The sequence below is a fragment of the Gossypium raimondii genome, chromosome 11 (genome assembly GCF_025698545.1).
Source record: "Gossypium raimondii isolate GPD5lz chromosome 11, ASM2569854v1, whole genome shotgun sequence".
Lineage (NCBI taxonomy): Eukaryota > Viridiplantae > Streptophyta > Magnoliopsida > Malvales > Malvaceae > Gossypium > Gossypium raimondii.
In genome coordinates, this window is record NC_068575.1 from 51,969,371 (window position 1) to 51,987,097 (window position 17,727).

Sequence of the window (17,727 nt, forward strand, 5' to 3'; positions counted from 1 at the left end):
AAGATGCTAAAATTCACTCCAACTCTCCCGCAATTCATCGCCCTGTTCATTAAGATTACCTGAGCTAAGTAACTGGCCTGAAATTCCGACTTACCTAGAGGGATCTCCAATTAGAGAGAAGCTGTTTTGTGATACGCAGATGACTTTACAGCTATCAGGACGGTGGTTTCTGCCGTGTCCGCATGTCTCCACTCACTCAATTCAATGCCGAACCTCTCCATACCCAAACCCCAAATTTCCTCAAACGAGAGCTCTCTCAGCCACAGCTTCTCTCTTCTCGCCTCCACCCACCATTCAGGCAAGCTTATTTTATCCCCATAACATAGCCCATGGTGTCATTGTTTTGTTTCTGTAATTCTCCCTTCATTTATTCCTGGACTTACTCGCTGACAAGGCGTTGCAGATTGTGGGTGGAAAAACACCAACATGGCGTGAAAACGGGAGTGTGACTGAGGCGGTTGAAGATGAAATTGATTGGGCTGAAATGGATGCTGATCTTTACTACTGGACCAGGGCACTGCGTCCAGTCCAGGTATGGGTTGCTGTTTACTCTCTTGTTAAATTTCTGATGAGCCTTAAAAATGATATTGAATTTATCTTTTGGCAAATGGTACACAGTGGTATCCTGGGCATATTGCAAAAACAGAAAAAGAATTAAAAGAGCAACTCAAGTTAATAGATGTGGTTATAGAAGTACGAGATGCTAGAATTCCTTTATCGACCACACATCCTCAGGTTAGCCTTTTCCACGATTTGTTTATTACATGTTTAGCTGAATGACCACTCTTGCTTTTGCCTGCCTGCCTGTGTTAACTTAGTATGTTCTGAGTTTGCTATGCCCACAGATGGATTTATGGCTTGGTAATCGAAAGAGGATTTTGGTTTTGAACCGGGAAGACATGATATCCACTGCAGATAGGAATGCTTGGGCAATGCATTTCTCAAGGCAGGGAACCAAAGTTGTCTTCTCAAATGGGCAACTTGGAATGGTATATGAATCAAATATTTCTATTTTGACCTTTTTACTTTTGTGGTTTTGAAAATTGTTTTGGTAAGTTACTTATCTGAATTTGGCAAACTCAGGGGACTATGAAGCTTAGTCGATTGGCAAAGTCTTTAGCAGCAGGAGTAAATGTTAAACGTAGAGCCAAAGGTCTCCTTCCTCGTCCGGTGGGTTTCACTGCATTAGTTGCATGCTTGTATCTTCTTTCTTGAGTTGTGTCTTAGCTTCTTTGGTCACTTTATTTTTTGCATGTTTTTTCTGTTTATTTCGTGAACTATATTATGCAAACATTGGTTTGGATTGTTGACAAGTTTTATGTCCAAAGACTGACTGTGATGAATTTTGTTCAATAAGCTGGTTAACTCCTACTGGAGTTGCATGAGTTAGGTGTGTAGAAATGTTAGAATTATTTAGATAACCTCTGTAATGTACCTATATATCAGTATTGAACCCATGTTCTAAAGCTTCATATCAAATGTTAATATAAATGTTGGTGGCTTTTAAAATTTTTTCCAGGTTCGAGCTGGAATAGTTGGGTACCCAAATGTTGGGAAGTCATCTTTGATCAACCGTTTGCTAAAACGAAGAATGTGCCCAGCTGCTCCCAGACCTGGAGTTACAAGAGAACTGAAGTATGTATTCTTTTGGTTTTTGTTTCTTAACTGTGATATAGATGTGAAATTAACGAGGAAGAGGAAAGGTAAGGGTTTAAAGAAGAAGATCATTGAAAGAGTTTTGAAAGTTCTAATCTTGCACTGTGAAATCCTAAAAAGTCCTGAGTTTTGTTATCGTTGACAATTACTGGGTTTCTTTTACAATTTTTCTGTGATTAGGAATTTTGTTTATTGTATGCTATAATGATTTCTTTTTCCGTTAAATGTACTATAAGAATTTCAGAGTTAAAGTGATCTGTTATATCATTTCATCTGCATAGAACAACTTTTCTCTTTTGTTTTTACAGAACAACATTTTGAAATTTCTTTTAAGCTTGACATGAAACAGCATCTTTCAAATTACTCATATTTTTATCCCTTTTACTTCTTTTGAAAGATGGGTTCGGTTTGGGAAAGATCTTGAGTTGCTGGATTCTCCTGGGATACTCCCAATGCGAATTAGTGATCAAGCAGCTGCAATAAAGCTTGCCATTTGTGATGACATTGGAGAGAGGTCATATGACGTTGCTGATGTTGCTGCCATTCTTGTGCAGATGTTAGCAAAACTTCCAACAGTAGGTATGTAATTATGCATCATGCATATAACATTATTTGGTGTCATTTCCTTTTCCTTTCTGTCAAGAAAGCACTTCAGTTCCATAGCTTGGACTTTCATGTCAAATTGAATAGTGCTTCACAATTTCAATTTGCATCACATCACATATTGGAAAGCAATAAACTGAAAGGCTGGTTAATATTGGCATCTTCTATGTTAGTAACAGACTGCTAACAATAGCTTCTGTGGTATGATTATACTAAAATGGGTGATGAATACAAAGAACTAATAATCTTGTAGAAAAGTGATCTTGCTTCCTTTTTTGTTTGATCAAGATGATGTAATCACCGTGGCTACAGGGGGACTATGAATAGATGTAAGAAGCTGAACTGAAGAAGTTAAGAGGATAATTGAGATTCAAAACCGGGACAGGGTATTTAATAGACATTTCATGACCGATAGGATACTTGTTTCTTTTTCAGGAGGTATATAATGGATGCGTTTGCATTTTTTCCCCCTCCCTCAAAGCATTTTGTGAATAAGCTGATGGTTGTGTTTCTTATGCCATATATAATGAAGATTTTGAGAAAAAGCTGGGAAAACAAGTGGTTTCCATAAATAAAAGTCCTCTAGTCATTTTCTTTGTAGACCTAAAACCCTGTATTAGGAGCTAAGGAAGAGTTGGCAGAATTAAATTATTTATTCCAACTGATAGAATTAACCTTGTCCAAAACTATTGCTTATTCTAGGCTGTAGAAATAATGCGTTACAAACAATGTGGTATACTGATTTGGTATTTAAAGAGCTTAATAAAGTAAAATTTCTGTTGATTTGCAATTCTGAATCGCACAAGTCTTGTTCTTTACATTTTTCCTTGAGGTTTTCTTTTTCCTAAAACAATTTATGATTTAAAGCTTTAAACTTTTGGCTGAAACTAGCTGCTGCTAACAGTTTTTATTTTTTTGCTTGCCAGGGATGAAAGCTCTTCAAAACCGCTACAAGATCGATGTGGATGGTCAGTGCGGTAAAATGTATGTCTTGATCTGCCACTTCATAATTTAACTTCAGAAAGATAGGCTGACGATCTGTAAAATATTCTAGAAGTCCTATCAGGAAGAACAAATCAACAAAAATATAGGCAATCATTGCCGTGATAATCAAATAAAAACCCAGTCCTATGCATACTGAGAAAGGATTTAGTTTCGGAAGCTTTTCATGGAGTTAAAACTCATCTGGACATTTCCTTTTACCTGAATCCCAAATTGATTTGGTTGTTTATCTTCTGCATTTCAGGTTCATTGAGAAGTTAGCCCTTCGATTGTTCAATGGGGATGTCCACCAAGCAGCCTTTCGTGTCCTGTCTGATTTTCGAAAAGGGAAGTTTGGTTGGGTTGCACTGGAAAGACCTAGATAATACCGTTGGATGTATGTGGCTATCAAGTCTTAAATTTTCTCAGCTCGAGGATACAACGGTGGATATAAAGAGACACCAGAAGCATATTGCATATTGATGGTGGAGAAATGTGATGACATACAGAGTTTACAGCTATATATTGATGGAAATCATGACAGCCTTGATTAAATAGATGCTGCTGGGTTGTTGGGAGCTTACTGAATGGCCTGAATTTACAAAGGGGCCCTGAATCTGTAGATTCATGTGGTGTAAGATTAGGTTCTAAAATTTTCCAACCTCTGCTATCATAACCTCGCTGTATTTTATATTCATTTCAAATTTCATTATGTATATTCCTCCATTGACAAGAATTCTTTGTCGCTCGTTCTTATCATCTATGAGAATTGAACTGCAATGCAATAAAAAATGCATATGGTTTCAGTTTTATCTCAATTTAACATTAAAAGGAAGGAAGATGGTAGGAAGAGATGAAAGCTATGACCAAAACTTGGAAAAATATGGATTGGGGAAACTCCAACCACTAAATTTGATGAGCAGCACAAAGTCAGCATTTAGTATACAACATGCCTTCTGCACAAGGAGGTTAGAAAGGTAAAAACACAAGGTGCAGGGAAGAAATAAACAAGAGCTTCAAAGATGGAAACAATCATGCCAACTGATGGCATAAAAATTTATGCAAAAAAAAAAAAACAAGTTTGGTGTTCCTTGAAGAATCATCACTAAAACTACGTTTGGCACAAGAATTGATAAAACCAAATTCTCTAGGACTCAGAATTTGACTTCATCTTGCAATTGTGGGAGCACACTGCGTATCACTTTTGCTGGGCCAACTCTCTTTAATCCCACAAGCTCGGATAGGCCGTTCAACTTGATTCCCTTCCTTTTGGAGCTGTAAACAGTATCTTTGAAACGTATTGATGCTCACTTGAAGTCTAAAATCTAGACTAAGCAAAAATTTCATCTCCAACCTGTTCAATTCAGCTGTGCTTATTCCTCCCACTCGGGCATAATATGCATTGTTGAAATACCTGCAAAAGACAATGGAATGAAGTGCTGCAAAATGGAATGTACTTTTCTTCTAACTGAACTTATACATGTTTATCATTAAATTGTTGCGCAAAGGCTATCTAAGATAAACCTCTATATACAATCCTATAGGAGATATTTGTCTCGGTACAAATGCATAAACCCCAACCACCTAAAGGAAAGGCTTGCATTTTCCACCCAATAAACCCTAGCTTGTAAAACAACGAGAAAGAGTTCATTATCAATGAGTCGTGAAATTGGTTAACACTTACGTGTCATCAATAAATTTTGCTGCCACCATAACACTGGTAATAAGGAGCCGATGAACATTACGGGAAGTCAACTGCACATCAGTTTGTTGACCGAACCTATCCAAGTAAATGTATGCAACAAGAAAGCAGGAAGGACTGCACCGAGCATACTTGAAGATTCGATCAATATATTGTCGAATGCTTATGGTGGGAACTCTTAAGCCATGGAAGATTGCAATGTTGACTTTAGCGATCACTGTCTCTATTTGCATCTCATTCTTTTGGACAGATTTCTCAAGGAGTGAAGAAAGAAGTGTTAAAATCCGTGGAGTACCAATAGCTCCTTTACCTAATCTTTTGAGCCCCAAAGCAAGGTATATATCCGAATCCAAATCCTCGTTGTCAATTGCAAGAGTTCCCATAACTAATCTGAAATGCAAAAGATCAACATGAAAGGGCTCATTAGTCTCAACACTCAAAAGAGTAATAAATGCATCATCATCATTTATGGAAACAGTTTGAGATTTCATTCAGTGCCCTCTGTCTCTCCATTTTTTTAAGAGGAAGAACAGTAAAGTTGTGTGTGATTTACAAGTAGCCTACATATATGGAGTAGGAAGCATTTTATAGAACTATTTGCATAGCCAGAAAAAGAAAGGTATCCAAGTTGGGTTTAAAAATGAAAACCAATAGCTTAGCTCCACATTGATTTTCTTTCTATCTACGAAGTTAAGTATCAGATCCCAAATATATTGAAAAACATTTAATTATTAAGTATTGCATACCTTTTTCAATCGAATTAGTTCTGTATCTCAAAATTCAACACCCAACAACCATCCCAAAGAAACAAATCGATTAACCATCCAACCTACAGAAATGCCAAGAAATCCCTTTGCTTAGCTCGCAAAGAAGATCCCCCCCAAAAAAAGAGAAATTAAGCAAAACCCCATAAAATCAAATCAGCTAAAAACACACTATTCATCAACCCACACCAAAAATCACAAAAGAAAAAGCTTTTGGGTGCAAATCATCTGACTTAACAAAACAGAAGAAACATGTCATAAAAAAAAAGAAAAGCTTACATAAGGTTTAGAAGCCAGTTGCCAGTAGTGTGAATGGAATGGGCTTGTAGGTACAAAACCAGAGGAGATGGATGGGTCAAAGCACCATAAAGCGAGAGACAGGGAAAGAGAGTTTAGATAAGGTGTTTGTAGGGTTTATTTAAAGGTAGGGATGGGTGAGTGCTTGAAGTTTTCCAGGGACAGTGGGATTCACGCGTTGTTAGTGGCCACTGTGAAGCAGGATGAATCGATTAATTCCGTCCCACGTAAATCATACTTAATTAAAAATACCTAATGGTTAACGTGCATGCTCTTTTTTAAAGCAGTATTGATTTATGCTTTTAAAAACAATCAATAACCTCTGTCATGTTCATTTACAGCTGTCACATTCCCAACAACATCACGATATTATTTAATTTTTATTAATCTCTCAATATACGCGTTTAGATTTTGTTTTAAATTTTAATTATAATTTAATGCACCATATTTAAAGTTTTATTATTTACAAATTTTAATATTATTAATGATAAGAAAACCATATTTAAAATTTAATTTAAAACTTTAAATATAACAAAAATATATATATTTTAAAAATTAAAAACTATCCCAAAGCTCAAAGTTTCTACTCTCTACTTCTTTTGGTCTCTATACTACAAAAAAATTATCACTTTCGTATTATTCTATTTTTTATCCCTTTGGTCTTGTACTTCATTTTGTAATCCCCATTATCTAACCCAAATTTTTGTTCAAAATATTAAACCAACCGATAACACGATACCATGTGTCAAGAAAAATAGCAAAAATTGCTTTACTTTTTTCAAAAAATATAACAAGACTAGAAAATCATTAAAAAGTCAAAAGCAATCATAAATTTTTTTAAAAGCCCAGAAAATTTTAAAACTCAGTTAAAAAAATTATAATCTATTTTGAAATATTATATACAAAAATTTAAAATTATAAGTATGTAAAACTTCAAAAAATAAACTTTAAAAAGTTTGTTTGTTTGAAATTTCATATTTTGAAAAAAAGAATTCTATTATAAATTTTAAGAATTTTATGCTATCTTTTACTAAAAATCTCAAAATTCTTTTTAAAATATTAAAATTTCATTAAAATGTAAAAAAAATTCCTAAATTAAATAAAACCATTAAATTCTTAAAATTTTTCTAAAAACCTTAAATTCCAAACAAATCGTACATAATTTACATGGAGTGAGAGCCAAACTTGACATATCAAAATTTAGAGTTCAATATTTGCCAACAATATCAAAACGGTTATATATTTCCTATATTGGGAAATCGTGGAGAGAGTCTTCTACTTCCACATTTGCATATTAGAAGCTAATTTACCTACAAAACAGTGTTAAATGTATACGTCGTTGTTTAGGTTTCAGAAGACTAATTCCTTTCTTTGGTTTTCGTATGAAAATTATATGCTTTCACAAATTATACTGAAATGGCAAACATTGAAATTTGCATGTTTCTGGTTGAAATTTAATAAATGGTTGGTGAGGCTTTAACTGGAAGCACACATAACCAGAATTGCAGAAGAAGAGGAAAACGATGGAGATGGTAATGAAAAGGTATATTCCAACGCAAGAAAATGAAATTACTAACGTCAACACATACTGGCAGACAAAGAAAGATGTTAACATCTCATGTTTGATAATACAAATTATAATTATAAAGAATAAAGAATAAAGAAAATATATAAGTCTGAAGATCACGTGGCTTATTACCCACGTAATTGAAATGCCATCGCAACTAAATTGTGGTAACTTCACTCAACTATTAACAGTTATTTGCAGAAAGTTCTCCAACACTTAAAAATGTAGAAGGAAAACAGTGCAACTAGAGACTATAACTTTTGTTGAAAAGTGGCCAACCCTGCTGCAATAATGTTCTTTGTTTATGTTTGATTGAAGCTTGATGTGTTTAAGTAGCTGAATGACTTGTTTCAGTGTACAAACAATGTTTCACAACCTACTAGGCTGATTAGTGATAGTAGTTGTGTTTGGTTGGGTAATGAAAATCAGTTTTTCATTCATTGCTGCACGTTTGTGAGCAAGTAAAATGTTTCATGCATCTTGTTGCTTTGTTCTTTGTCCTGTTTTCTACTTTGGTTGCTGATAAAACGCCAACACCTTTGTAATAAAAGAAAAAGATGGTGAAAGCAAATTAGCATTACCAAACACAAAAGTCGGAAGTTGGGATGAAACGATAACACCATCGACTTGTCAATTCCAAACCAAAACCAACTAAGATAAAGAGCTATCTAAAAACAAAGCCTATTTCCCAGTACGAGGTTTCTTTCTTCTAAGACTAGCCATTGCCTCAGCACCTCCATCCATTGAAGGAAAGGTTTGTGTAGAAAAATTCACTGCTGTTTCAGTTGATCTTGTCAAATTCGCCACCAATATCATCTCCTTCATTTTCTGCAGTCCTTCAGAAGCTGCACACGCCCCATTATCGTACTGCACCCATACACAACATCTTATAACTTCCTATAAAAAGACTCGATTTTTAAATTTTCCTCCAGAAGCATCATGTATTTCATAACATGCCTAAAGGAATAAGAGCATAAGAACTAGCCATGCGATTGCAACCAAAGCATCTAAACTGAATGCCCTCATTTATTCCATCATGAAAAGATGAAATTTTCAAAAATTTCACATAGAATGGAATTAGAAAAGGTCTCACTTCATCGTCCACAAGAGATCCAGGTAATAACAACATCATGTACGTATCTAGTAGAAGAGCTAAGAGTCATCATCACCCCCGGTATGATAAATTATCAAACAAAAACTTAAAAATATACTGTATAATGTGATGATAATAGTGCTCTTTGGCAGCAGATTTAAGCTAAGATAGTGTTACAGAGACATACTGCTTCAAGTTTACCGAGAGCTCGTTCCAACTTGAGAGCAAGCTGGTGGTTTTCATTTGTCAGTGCTTCGATCTGCATTCAAGCAAAATACAATTTAGGGGGAAAAACCATAACTTAAACCTTTAAAATAAAAGCTAATATAACAGTGGAAAAAGTAACCTTCTTCTGTGATTCAAAATACAAGTTTCTATATCGGACATCTGCTGCCCTAGGGCTTCCAGTTGGGGAAGAATCCCTTGTAGCCTGTTGTAATTAATGTCAATAAAACAATTTATTAGAACTCACAGGATTTCACCTTTACAAAACCAAATCATGATGTGCATAATGAAATTGACAAAAAGGCAAAAGAAGCTTGAATACCTTGAACTTTAAGGTTTCTAGAGTCTTTTGTAGTTCTTCAATTTGTTGAAAAAGATAGTCAAATTTTTCTTCCATGGTCATCTGTGTCTGGATTGGCTGTGGTAGTTCCCCATCCTCATGATCGAGTGGCACCTCATCTTTCTCACCTTCACTTAGAGTTATCTCATCAATTAAACGTTCGATTTCCTTGTCTTGAGAAGGAGAAATCACGGCTTGAAGGCGTTCGGATCTCCTAACCGCATAAAGAATACCATGTTTCTTGACCTTCGTAAGTGAAGACAAATCGGCAGAATTTGTCTGCGTTTTAGGCTGTGATTCTACAGTCTCGAACGGAGGATTTCTTTTCTTAGGTTGCAAAATTGCATTTTGGGACAAAGGGTTGGAGCTTTCAGGTTGCTTTTCCACTCCTCCAGAAGGGTCCTTAGGCTGAAGCTTAGATTAGAACTTTACAATTAAAATGAGATAGAATCGTATTATGGTTTCATTTGCAAAAGAATTTCTTCTCCAAACGCTAAATTTTGTTTCCATTGCAGAACAGAGTAGCAAGTAAAGGGCAGGGCAAATTCAGATATTAGGAGATATTATATACAAAATTTAACACATATCACATACAACTGTTGTTTACAAAATTCAACATGCAACTTACTCCATGGATTAAAAAAAAAAGAAGAAAAGAACAGAAAAGTAGATAAAATTTTATGTTTTGGGCAGGAAAATCTCATAGAGCTTGCACCAGTATCGGGAGTTGTTGTCATCATAATAAAACGAAGACAAGGCAGTTTGTTCTTTTGTCATCAAACACAAACCCAAACCCTAACCCTAAACAACCTTTTCCTCTATTCAAATCAAATCCATATTTTATTTAAGAAAAAGTGAAGGAAGTCAGAAGGTTTTTTATTTTATTTTGAAGGAACAAAGTAAAAGGAAGTTTGATTATTTACCATGGCCGTGGTACCCTTTCCTTGACGCTTCCGAGCTATAGGTTTCTTACCCATTTTTTCTTTCACGCCCAAGGAACCTCCCACAACTAAAACTGTTTCCCTTTCACAATAGAAAAATAATAGTAATTAATCTAAATTCTAGTAAAGGCTGAAGTAGTGGGATTGCTTTCAAAATTATTAGAATAATTAAGGATAACTATATGTTTTAAATTTAAAGAAATACTCGTTTCGCATTCAACTCACCCACAAAATATCGCCAAAACAATGACCGTAGTCAAACATTCTACCCTAAATCACCACTCATTCTCTTCCTTAAAAAGAGGTTAGTGCTTGTTGACGAAGCGCGTTGATATTGCCGCCGCTTTCGGTGTTTGCCATTTTTGTCCTTGCATGAAATTAAGTCATTTTCTTTTTACTGTTAGACTCTTTAGGCAACGAACCTCTTGTTTTCAAAGTGAAATTGACCCTGTTTATGGCAGCTATCTTTTACTTGTTTACTGGAATCGGTAGCTTTTATGAAAGGAAATCTCCTGCATTAACAAATTCTAGTTTTCTGGATTTAAGTTCTTCCACAAAACATTCAACTTTTCATTCTTAACAGTTACAGCTTCTGTTAAACCTTAAAAAGAAAATGCATATCATCAACTTAAGAAAGGACTGCAATATTGTTTTTAATCAATTAATAAAGGTACCCAGAAACTAATTACTGTATAAAAGAAAAGAAAAAAAATCAATTCTTGAGTACTGATAAAAGTTGGTTCTCCTTCTTTCAAAAATAATGGTTGTCAAGTCACTCTTAATTTCTATTTCATTTCATCTTCTCCGTTCTTTCTTTTTATCCGGGTTCATTTGACATTTGAAGGCATTGAAAAAAAAATTCAACATCTTGTGATTTCAATTTGAGAGATTAACGTTAAAAATATAGAGTGGAAAAGATAGACGACAGATGATTTAAACGTGGAATATATTGAAAAAGAAATTAGGTAGTGAATCTCAACAAAAATTTGTCAGCTGAATCCCAATTTCGCCATATTTGAAGCAAATTGAAAAAGGATGCTCGATTTCTTGCAACTTAAGAGTTTGATGCGCCGAATCTTATGCCATTTTAGAGGGGGGATTCCGCATTTATGACATTTCTTACCATTTATCGCTTCAATTTCCTTTTTTTATTTGAATTTTAGGGTTTAAATTTATCAATTCCACGTGTACTGGTTACATCACCAACCTATTCTATTTTCAATCTATAATTAAGTCAAAATGTGCTATTCCTATGGAATTTGAAGTTTGTACTTTATACTTTTTCAGTTTAAAATTTTAATATAATCATTATTATTATTGGTAATTTCTGTCAAAAATTATTAATTTAATATATCTATTTTCTATAAATTATATGACTCATTATATGGAAACAATCTAATTAAATTGACAAATTTTGACAGAAAGTACTTACAATTTCAATGACTAAATTGAGATTTTAAATAAAAAAAGAAAGTAGAAGACTTAATTTGTAAGTTCAATGATTAAACCTTAAATGTTGTCAAAGTATAAGGACTAACAACATATTTTAACCTATAATTAATTTTCATCGAATAATAGTAGAGAGACATAAATGTAGTAGAAGTGCTCATGGATTGGGGGAGGGGATTTGAGTTGGGCCCATGCAAAGTACCTACATTAAATTTTCAAGCCCGGCTCAAAAATGGGTTTACTTTTTTACCCCAAGTCTGACCCAAATAAAGTAAACTCAAACTTGATCTAGCCCGTCTATATTTGATTTTTTTAGATTAGTTTTTGTTTAACAATAAATTCTTTAAAAAATATGATACACTAAAAAAATGCTAAAGTAAAAGCTTTCTAACTCATTAAAAATAGTATTTATACTAAAAAAGCACTACCATAAATATAATAAATATTTTATCTTACCAAATAAATATAACAAATAAACAAGCTTCCGACCCATACGCAAGTAAACATGATTTACAGAATCTAACCTTTCTGTTATATATCTTACCAAATGTTGAACAGAAAACAAAATCTTTGGTGTAGTAGACATTCATTCCACATTGGTGAACCCAAATTGACATCTAGCCAGATTTGGGGGCATAACATAAAGGGAATCAAGTTGAATTGATAAATTTTGTGTAGTTGGATGGGCTCCAATTTTAACCCAAAACGGATTGACAGGCCTACAACTATACTCAACCAAACATGACGCTTTACAACCCTGAAGGTGAGAATTATTGTTAACAAGGAAAACCAAGTTCCATTCTTGTTGACATTTTTTTCGCTTTAGAAATCATCACCTGCAGCTATGTTTGGTATTATAGGTTATGTTCCAATCTTCTATTCCATTGTCTGTCGATACATCCCATTTCACTTGGTTCTCATATATACAAGGAATCTTTTCAAAAAGGATAGCCTAGTCAGATGAGGTGGTGAGATAGTTGTACCAATACTCAGCTTGAGATTGATGCAGATACGTCAGTCCCAATGCTGCTTCCAAATTTGAGTTAAGAATTCCTTAAAATAACAATAAAACTTGTCCAAAAGGAAGTTATCATAACAAGGAAGTGGTCTCTATGACATCCGAATGCATTGCATTTGAGAGACCATAATATAAATATTGGAACTTGGAAGTGTTATTGCATGGTGTCCGTAGTTCTCCTCATTCTTCCTTTTTGGACGAGGGTCACCATATTAATGTCTGCTCTTCTAACGTTGCATTACTAGTATTTTCTTCTGCTAAATTTGATCTTCAACTTGCGGGCAGGTTTTAGGTACTTTGGGAGTTGTATGCAACTAAGATATAAAGCAGAGAGTAAAGCATCTTATGCTGCTTTACCATTTTTAGATGGGATGAGTGGTATTAAGTAAAGAATAATTTCATTTTACAGATAAAATTATTGTCTATAAGTTTTCAATTACAATTTAATTAAGGACTATTCCTTCTCATTTCTGGTATAATTTATATTTAATACAAATAATTTTATCAACCGGTTAATATTTAATATTATAATTTGACGTATAAATATTAATCCTTCTAATAAAAATTATAAAAATTACTTAATATAGAATCAAATTATAATTTAAATTACAACCTATAATAACAATTCATGGTGAACTTACATATTTTAGTTACAAATAATACATGAATATTGGCATTTCACGTCCACTGTTGAGTTCAAGTCTGAATTTCAACTAGTAATCGCATAAACTTTGTTTTTTAAAGAAGGAAAATGTTAATTATTAAAACAAGTATTATCATTATAATAATATTAAATTCATAAATCTCGCTGTTATAATATATTATATCTAAGCATTTGTGGACAAAAGTCAACCCTTTTATATTTAATATTTGGTAAAATGACAAATAAGAAAGGTTGAAGTAGTGAGAGCAGGGTGCCTTTGTTGGTTCTATTTATAAAAAAGAGCAGTCAACAGTTACAGCAGGAGTGCGGCTTTGGGTGGCCATACTGATAAACTATGAAAACTTGTGTTTAATTATATCGAATTTTTAAGTATCGATATATTTTCAAGTTTATAACACGTGTCAAAATATGTGCGATAGTAATTTCCTAAATTTTTCATGTAGCATTCAGTTAAACACATAAGTGCAACTGACAAATAGCCAATGGTAGCATGACTCCTTTCCCCTTACCATTTAAGAAATATTTTCTTTTTCCACTGCTTGGTTGGCTAACCTAAAAAGAGAAAAACATTAGTGATAAAAAGGGAAGACTTTGTTCAAAGCAATTTCGATGGTTAGGGCAAAGACTGTGTGCAGTTGGTACATATTCCTTGTCACCCTCCCAAGTATCCCATAACATGTTTAAATTTAATTTAAAATAAAAAAAAATATCATACATGAAACATAAATTTGACTCGATTTTGATCCGAACGTTACCGTGCAAGTGACTCTACAATCCTAACCTATCATTTCCATTTCCTGCGTCTGTTGGAATTGAGGTGGAGAATTTTGGACAAAATCTTTGTACAGATGAAAAGGGCGTACTCTCAAATATTGAGTAAATATGCTAAAGATGAAAAGTTTCGACCACCAAATCCAAAGTTGAGATATTTTCTTTATATATAAATAGGCTTTTTGGTAAAAGATTATGATTGTTTGGTGAGGACAGAATAGCATGTCTGCTGCGATTTAAAATTTTGATGATCACAACTCTCTCTACAATTCCTGCTTTGCCATTGCCAATGTTTAATTTAGACAGACATGCCTCTAATTTTGACTTCCTCTTCTTAATCATTAATTTGCACCTACATATTTTAACCACAAAAAGGTATTATTTATTATCATCCTCTATGTAAATGCTTCAATTAAGACAAACTAGAACAAGAAAAATTAGATTTTTAATGTTTTCAGATATATTGGTTGCAATTTTACTATGATTACAAAGTAGCAGAATATTAAAATATTAATTATAAACCAACTTTTAAAACAGGAAACAAAAATGTATATCCATTTCTTTCCATAATTAAAGCATATAAAAATACTGATTGAATTAGTGTTACGAATCAAGTTAACATCAATTTAGCTGTAAAATTATTAAAATATTTTTATCTTAAAAGGTAATTAATATCATTATAAGAGTATTTTCTTCATCTTTTCAAAAGCACTTATCATTCCACTAATAGTCATTTAGTGTGATAAAATCCTTTTCTAATTTATGATTAATTCTCGTTTAAAATTTAAATTAAAATCATTTAGTAAAAATAATATCACACTTTTTAATTAAATTTACTGCATCGTTTAATTTGGTTTTATCTATTTTATTTTCTGTGGAGTAGTGTTTTAGTGGGTTTAAATAATCCCCCCTTTTCTTTTTCTTTTCTTTATCCTCAGTTCTAGTATAAATATTCCCCACCCCTTTCACCTTCCCTTCAACTTCACTGCTTTGGTCTTTCCCCGTCCCAAAAACCACCCATCTTCATTTACATCCTAACACCAAATATATGTGTCATTTTTGTTTCTAAACCGAAGGTTTCTCTTTCATCTGCATCCTCACCTCCTCACAAAACTCCAAAAAAGAAAAAAAAATCGAGGTGAGAGGGAAAAAATAGAATTCTTTTAAATTTTTTTTCATATAAGCTCCCCTGTTTCTCCTCTGTTTCCTTTGTTGTTTTTTTTATCCCTTGCAACATTTTTTTTTTGGATAAGAAAATGTCGTCAAGTGTGTGTCAAGGGTTGCAATCATGCCTGGAGGTCGTTGAATCACGGGTTTCGAGGCTGAAACTGGCTCCAACAAAATCGAATTTCCCTCCCTCCATTGTTACTACTGACCCCAAACCTACGGTGTATAATGAAGAAAAAAACACCACCATCACCAACACCAATGACATGGGCGGCTGGAGTTGCATCCAGTCCCTCTCCAACGCCAAAGCTTCCACCGAGAATGACAAAGTTTACGTCCACCCTCTTGTGAAGCGTTCAGCCTCTAGGCTAAGTGAAAAAAGTCTTGAGATGTGCACCGAAAGGCTAGGGAGTGAGACTGGAAGCGAAGTTAGCGATTGCAGCGATGACATTTCCTTGTTTTCAATGGACACTCGGTCTCAAACAGTGGCTTGCAATATTCCACCCAAACCAAGGGCGATACGAAAAATGAGTCGTAGCAGCAGCTTTCCGCCTCCTTTGACATCCATTAGCGGTTCAAATTGTGTTCAAGTCAAGTCTCATCGAGAAGGCGGCCGCTTGGTTCTTCAAGCCGTTAGTTTCCCTCCCTGTCGTACTTACTTCCATGCAGAACGTAGCTATGGGAGGCTTAGGCTTTCCCTTTATAAGGATGCTTCCCCAGTGTTCCAGGACCAGGACGGCCAAGAGGAAGACCAAGAAGAAGAAGAAGAAGAAGAAGAAGAAGAAGAAACTGTGGTAGAGGAAGAGGAGTTTTATGGGGAAACTGAGATTAAGGAAGCAAACAGTGGGAATGTTGGGGGTGAAATTGGGACAGGGAAGTTGCCTATTCCAAGCAGCTGCAAAGAAAATGGGTGTGGCCACAAAGGCTTGCTTCATTGGAAGCCATTCTTGGTGGCTACTTGAAAAAATAAAAAAGCTAAAAATTGGGAGAATTTGATCATCCCCTCAAGTGATCCCTGATTTCCTAGTTTTCTCCCTTAGAAGTAGCCAGTTATTACAAGTTTAAGATTACGTACGATGGATTTCCTAAAATATGCTTATGGTAGTTATTGTCGTTATAGGATCAATCCTTTTGTCCATCTCATGTTACAGTTCCCTTTTTCATTTTTAACTTTATGTTCCTTTTTCTATCTCTTTTAGTATTTGCTGTACATCTACTTGAGTTACTTGCATAGCATGATCAACTCACACTTGCTTTAAGCAAGGATTTACTCAAGGAAATGACATCTCTCCCAATTAAACATACCAATCGACATCAATCAAGGGCTGCCCTAATTTTGTTCAACCACCAAGTGCAGTGAATTGTCTGGTCCCAACCAAGCACGATCGGTTAATGGGGTTCCTCTAATTTTTGCGCTCATCGCTTTCATAAGGCACGTTTGTTGGACCATCACCAATAAAAAAAAAGGAAAAAGAAAAAGGAAACAGGAAACAGGAAAAATTACTACTACCAGCTTTCAAATGTATGGTACAAAAAAGCGTGTACTTGCAATGCAATGCGAAACTATAAAATTATTTCCAACTGGTTTTAAGAGATATTTTAATAGTTAATACTGCCAAAGTTGATTTATTATTAAAAAAGAGCTATAGTATGGGTGGGAGAGAAAACATGACATTGAGCGTGATTAGTTTCAGTATCTTTCTGGTTAAGCCAAGGTAATAAAAATTGTAGTGACCACAGGAAATTCACTCTATCTTAATACATACATATTAATATTTAATTATTTGCATTTATCGTATTACTAAAACAAATAGAATGCCAGGAAAGCCTAGAAGTTCTGACCCCACCAATACAACATGCAAGTGACCTCATCACACATGATCATCCATGTGGTTTGGGTAGCTGCTGCTTCCCCTGTTTAACTCAGTTTAAACTTCTTTCCAACGCCATTGACGATGATCAGTTTCATGAGGTCTGCCTTCTTCATTGTTATGTCATGTGAAACACCTCGATTCTTACATCTAAAATTCCTCCACTAGTAAATTTCCTTGCCTCCAATAATATTTGTTTCTTTGTGAATTAAGAAAGATAAAATGTTCTATATATGTTAGAGAACTGGTTTTGTTGTGTATGAGTGTACTGAAAATGAAAGTTCATGAAAAGAATCAACAATAGATATTGAAAATGTACTACAACATTAAAAACAAAAAAATAAAAACAGTATTCATATCAATACTTGAATCGAGTGGCAAAGAGTAGATTTCTCTCAACTTTAGATAGAAAATTTTTGGCTTAATGATAAAATGGTCATAATTGTATTTTTAAGCTTTTTTGCCATCAACCTTTGCTTTTTTTTCAAACTGATTTTTTAACAGATTTGATGAAAGCACGTTAAAAATTAATGTGAATGATGTGGAATATTTTTAATAAGATGTAATTTATTACTTAAATAACCCAATAAAATAATTACATGTGAAAGATAATAAAAT

General features: G+C 34.1%; 4 protein-coding genes across 12 annotated transcripts; 2 read left to right on the forward strand and 2 right to left on the reverse strand.

Moving 5' to 3' along the window:
• Positions 1-4,052, forward strand: LOC105803107 (DAR GTPase 3, chloroplastic). Its single transcript, XM_012635109.2, has 9 exons — positions 1-298; positions 404-532; positions 619-735; positions 846-989; positions 1,084-1,170; positions 1,520-1,635; positions 2,054-2,235; positions 3,186-3,243; positions 3,506-4,052. The coding sequence occupies exons 1-9, from the start codon at positions 140-142 to the stop codon at positions 3,624-3,626; spliced, it is 1,113 nt and encodes a 370-aa protein (XP_012490563.1). The 5' UTR covers positions 1-139; the 3' UTR covers positions 3,627-4,052.
• A 61-nt stretch (positions 4,053-4,113) lies between these two features.
• LOC105803108 (cyclin-P3-1) lies at positions 4,114-6,182 on the reverse strand. 4 transcript variants are annotated; one of them, XM_012635110.2, is made up of 4 exons: positions 5,986-6,181; positions 5,689-5,771; positions 4,925-5,332; positions 4,114-4,654 (listed from the first exon to the last, which is right to left on the reverse strand). In XM_012635110.2, exons 3-4 carry the CDS (start codon positions 5,323-5,325, stop codon positions 4,408-4,410), a joined length of 648 nt encoding a protein of 215 aa, XP_012490564.1. In that variant the 5' UTR covers positions 5,326-5,332; positions 5,689-5,771; positions 5,986-6,181; the 3' UTR covers positions 4,114-4,407. The 4 variants fall into 4 exon arrangements, with proteins under 4 accessions (XP_012490564.1, XP_012490566.1, XP_052479469.1 ...); XM_012635112.2 differs by having other exon boundaries at positions 5,689-5,793; XM_052623509.1 differs by having other exon boundaries at positions 5,689-5,798; positions 5,985-6,181.
• Positions 6,183-8,128: 1,946 nt separating this feature from the next.
• LOC105803106 (uncharacterized) lies at positions 8,129-10,557 on the reverse strand. Of its 6 annotated transcripts, none has more exons than XM_052623056.1 (6): positions 10,395-10,557; positions 10,152-10,251; positions 9,211-9,642; positions 9,010-9,093; positions 8,851-8,922; positions 8,129-8,467 (listed from the first exon to the last, which is right to left on the reverse strand). In XM_052623056.1, the coding sequence occupies exons 2-6, from the start codon at positions 10,203-10,205 to the stop codon at positions 8,252-8,254; spliced, it is 858 nt and encodes a 285-aa protein (XP_052479016.1). In that variant the 5' UTR covers positions 10,206-10,251; positions 10,395-10,557; the 3' UTR covers positions 8,129-8,251. The 6 variants fall into 6 exon arrangements, with proteins under 6 accessions (XP_052479016.1, XP_052479019.1, XP_052479017.1 ...); XM_052623059.1 differs by having other exon boundaries at positions 9,211-9,636; positions 10,395-10,555; XM_052623057.1 differs by having other exon boundaries at positions 10,152-10,243; positions 10,395-10,543.
• A 4,498-nt stretch (positions 10,558-15,055) lies between these two features.
• LOC105803105 (protein FANTASTIC FOUR 1) lies at positions 15,056-16,540 on the forward strand. Its single transcript, XM_012635104.2, has one exon. The coding sequence runs from the start codon at positions 15,328-15,330 to the stop codon at positions 16,198-16,200; it is 873 nt and encodes a 290-aa protein (XP_012490558.2). The 5' UTR covers positions 15,056-15,327; the 3' UTR covers positions 16,201-16,540.
• Positions 16,541-17,727: the final 1,187 nt, after the last annotated feature.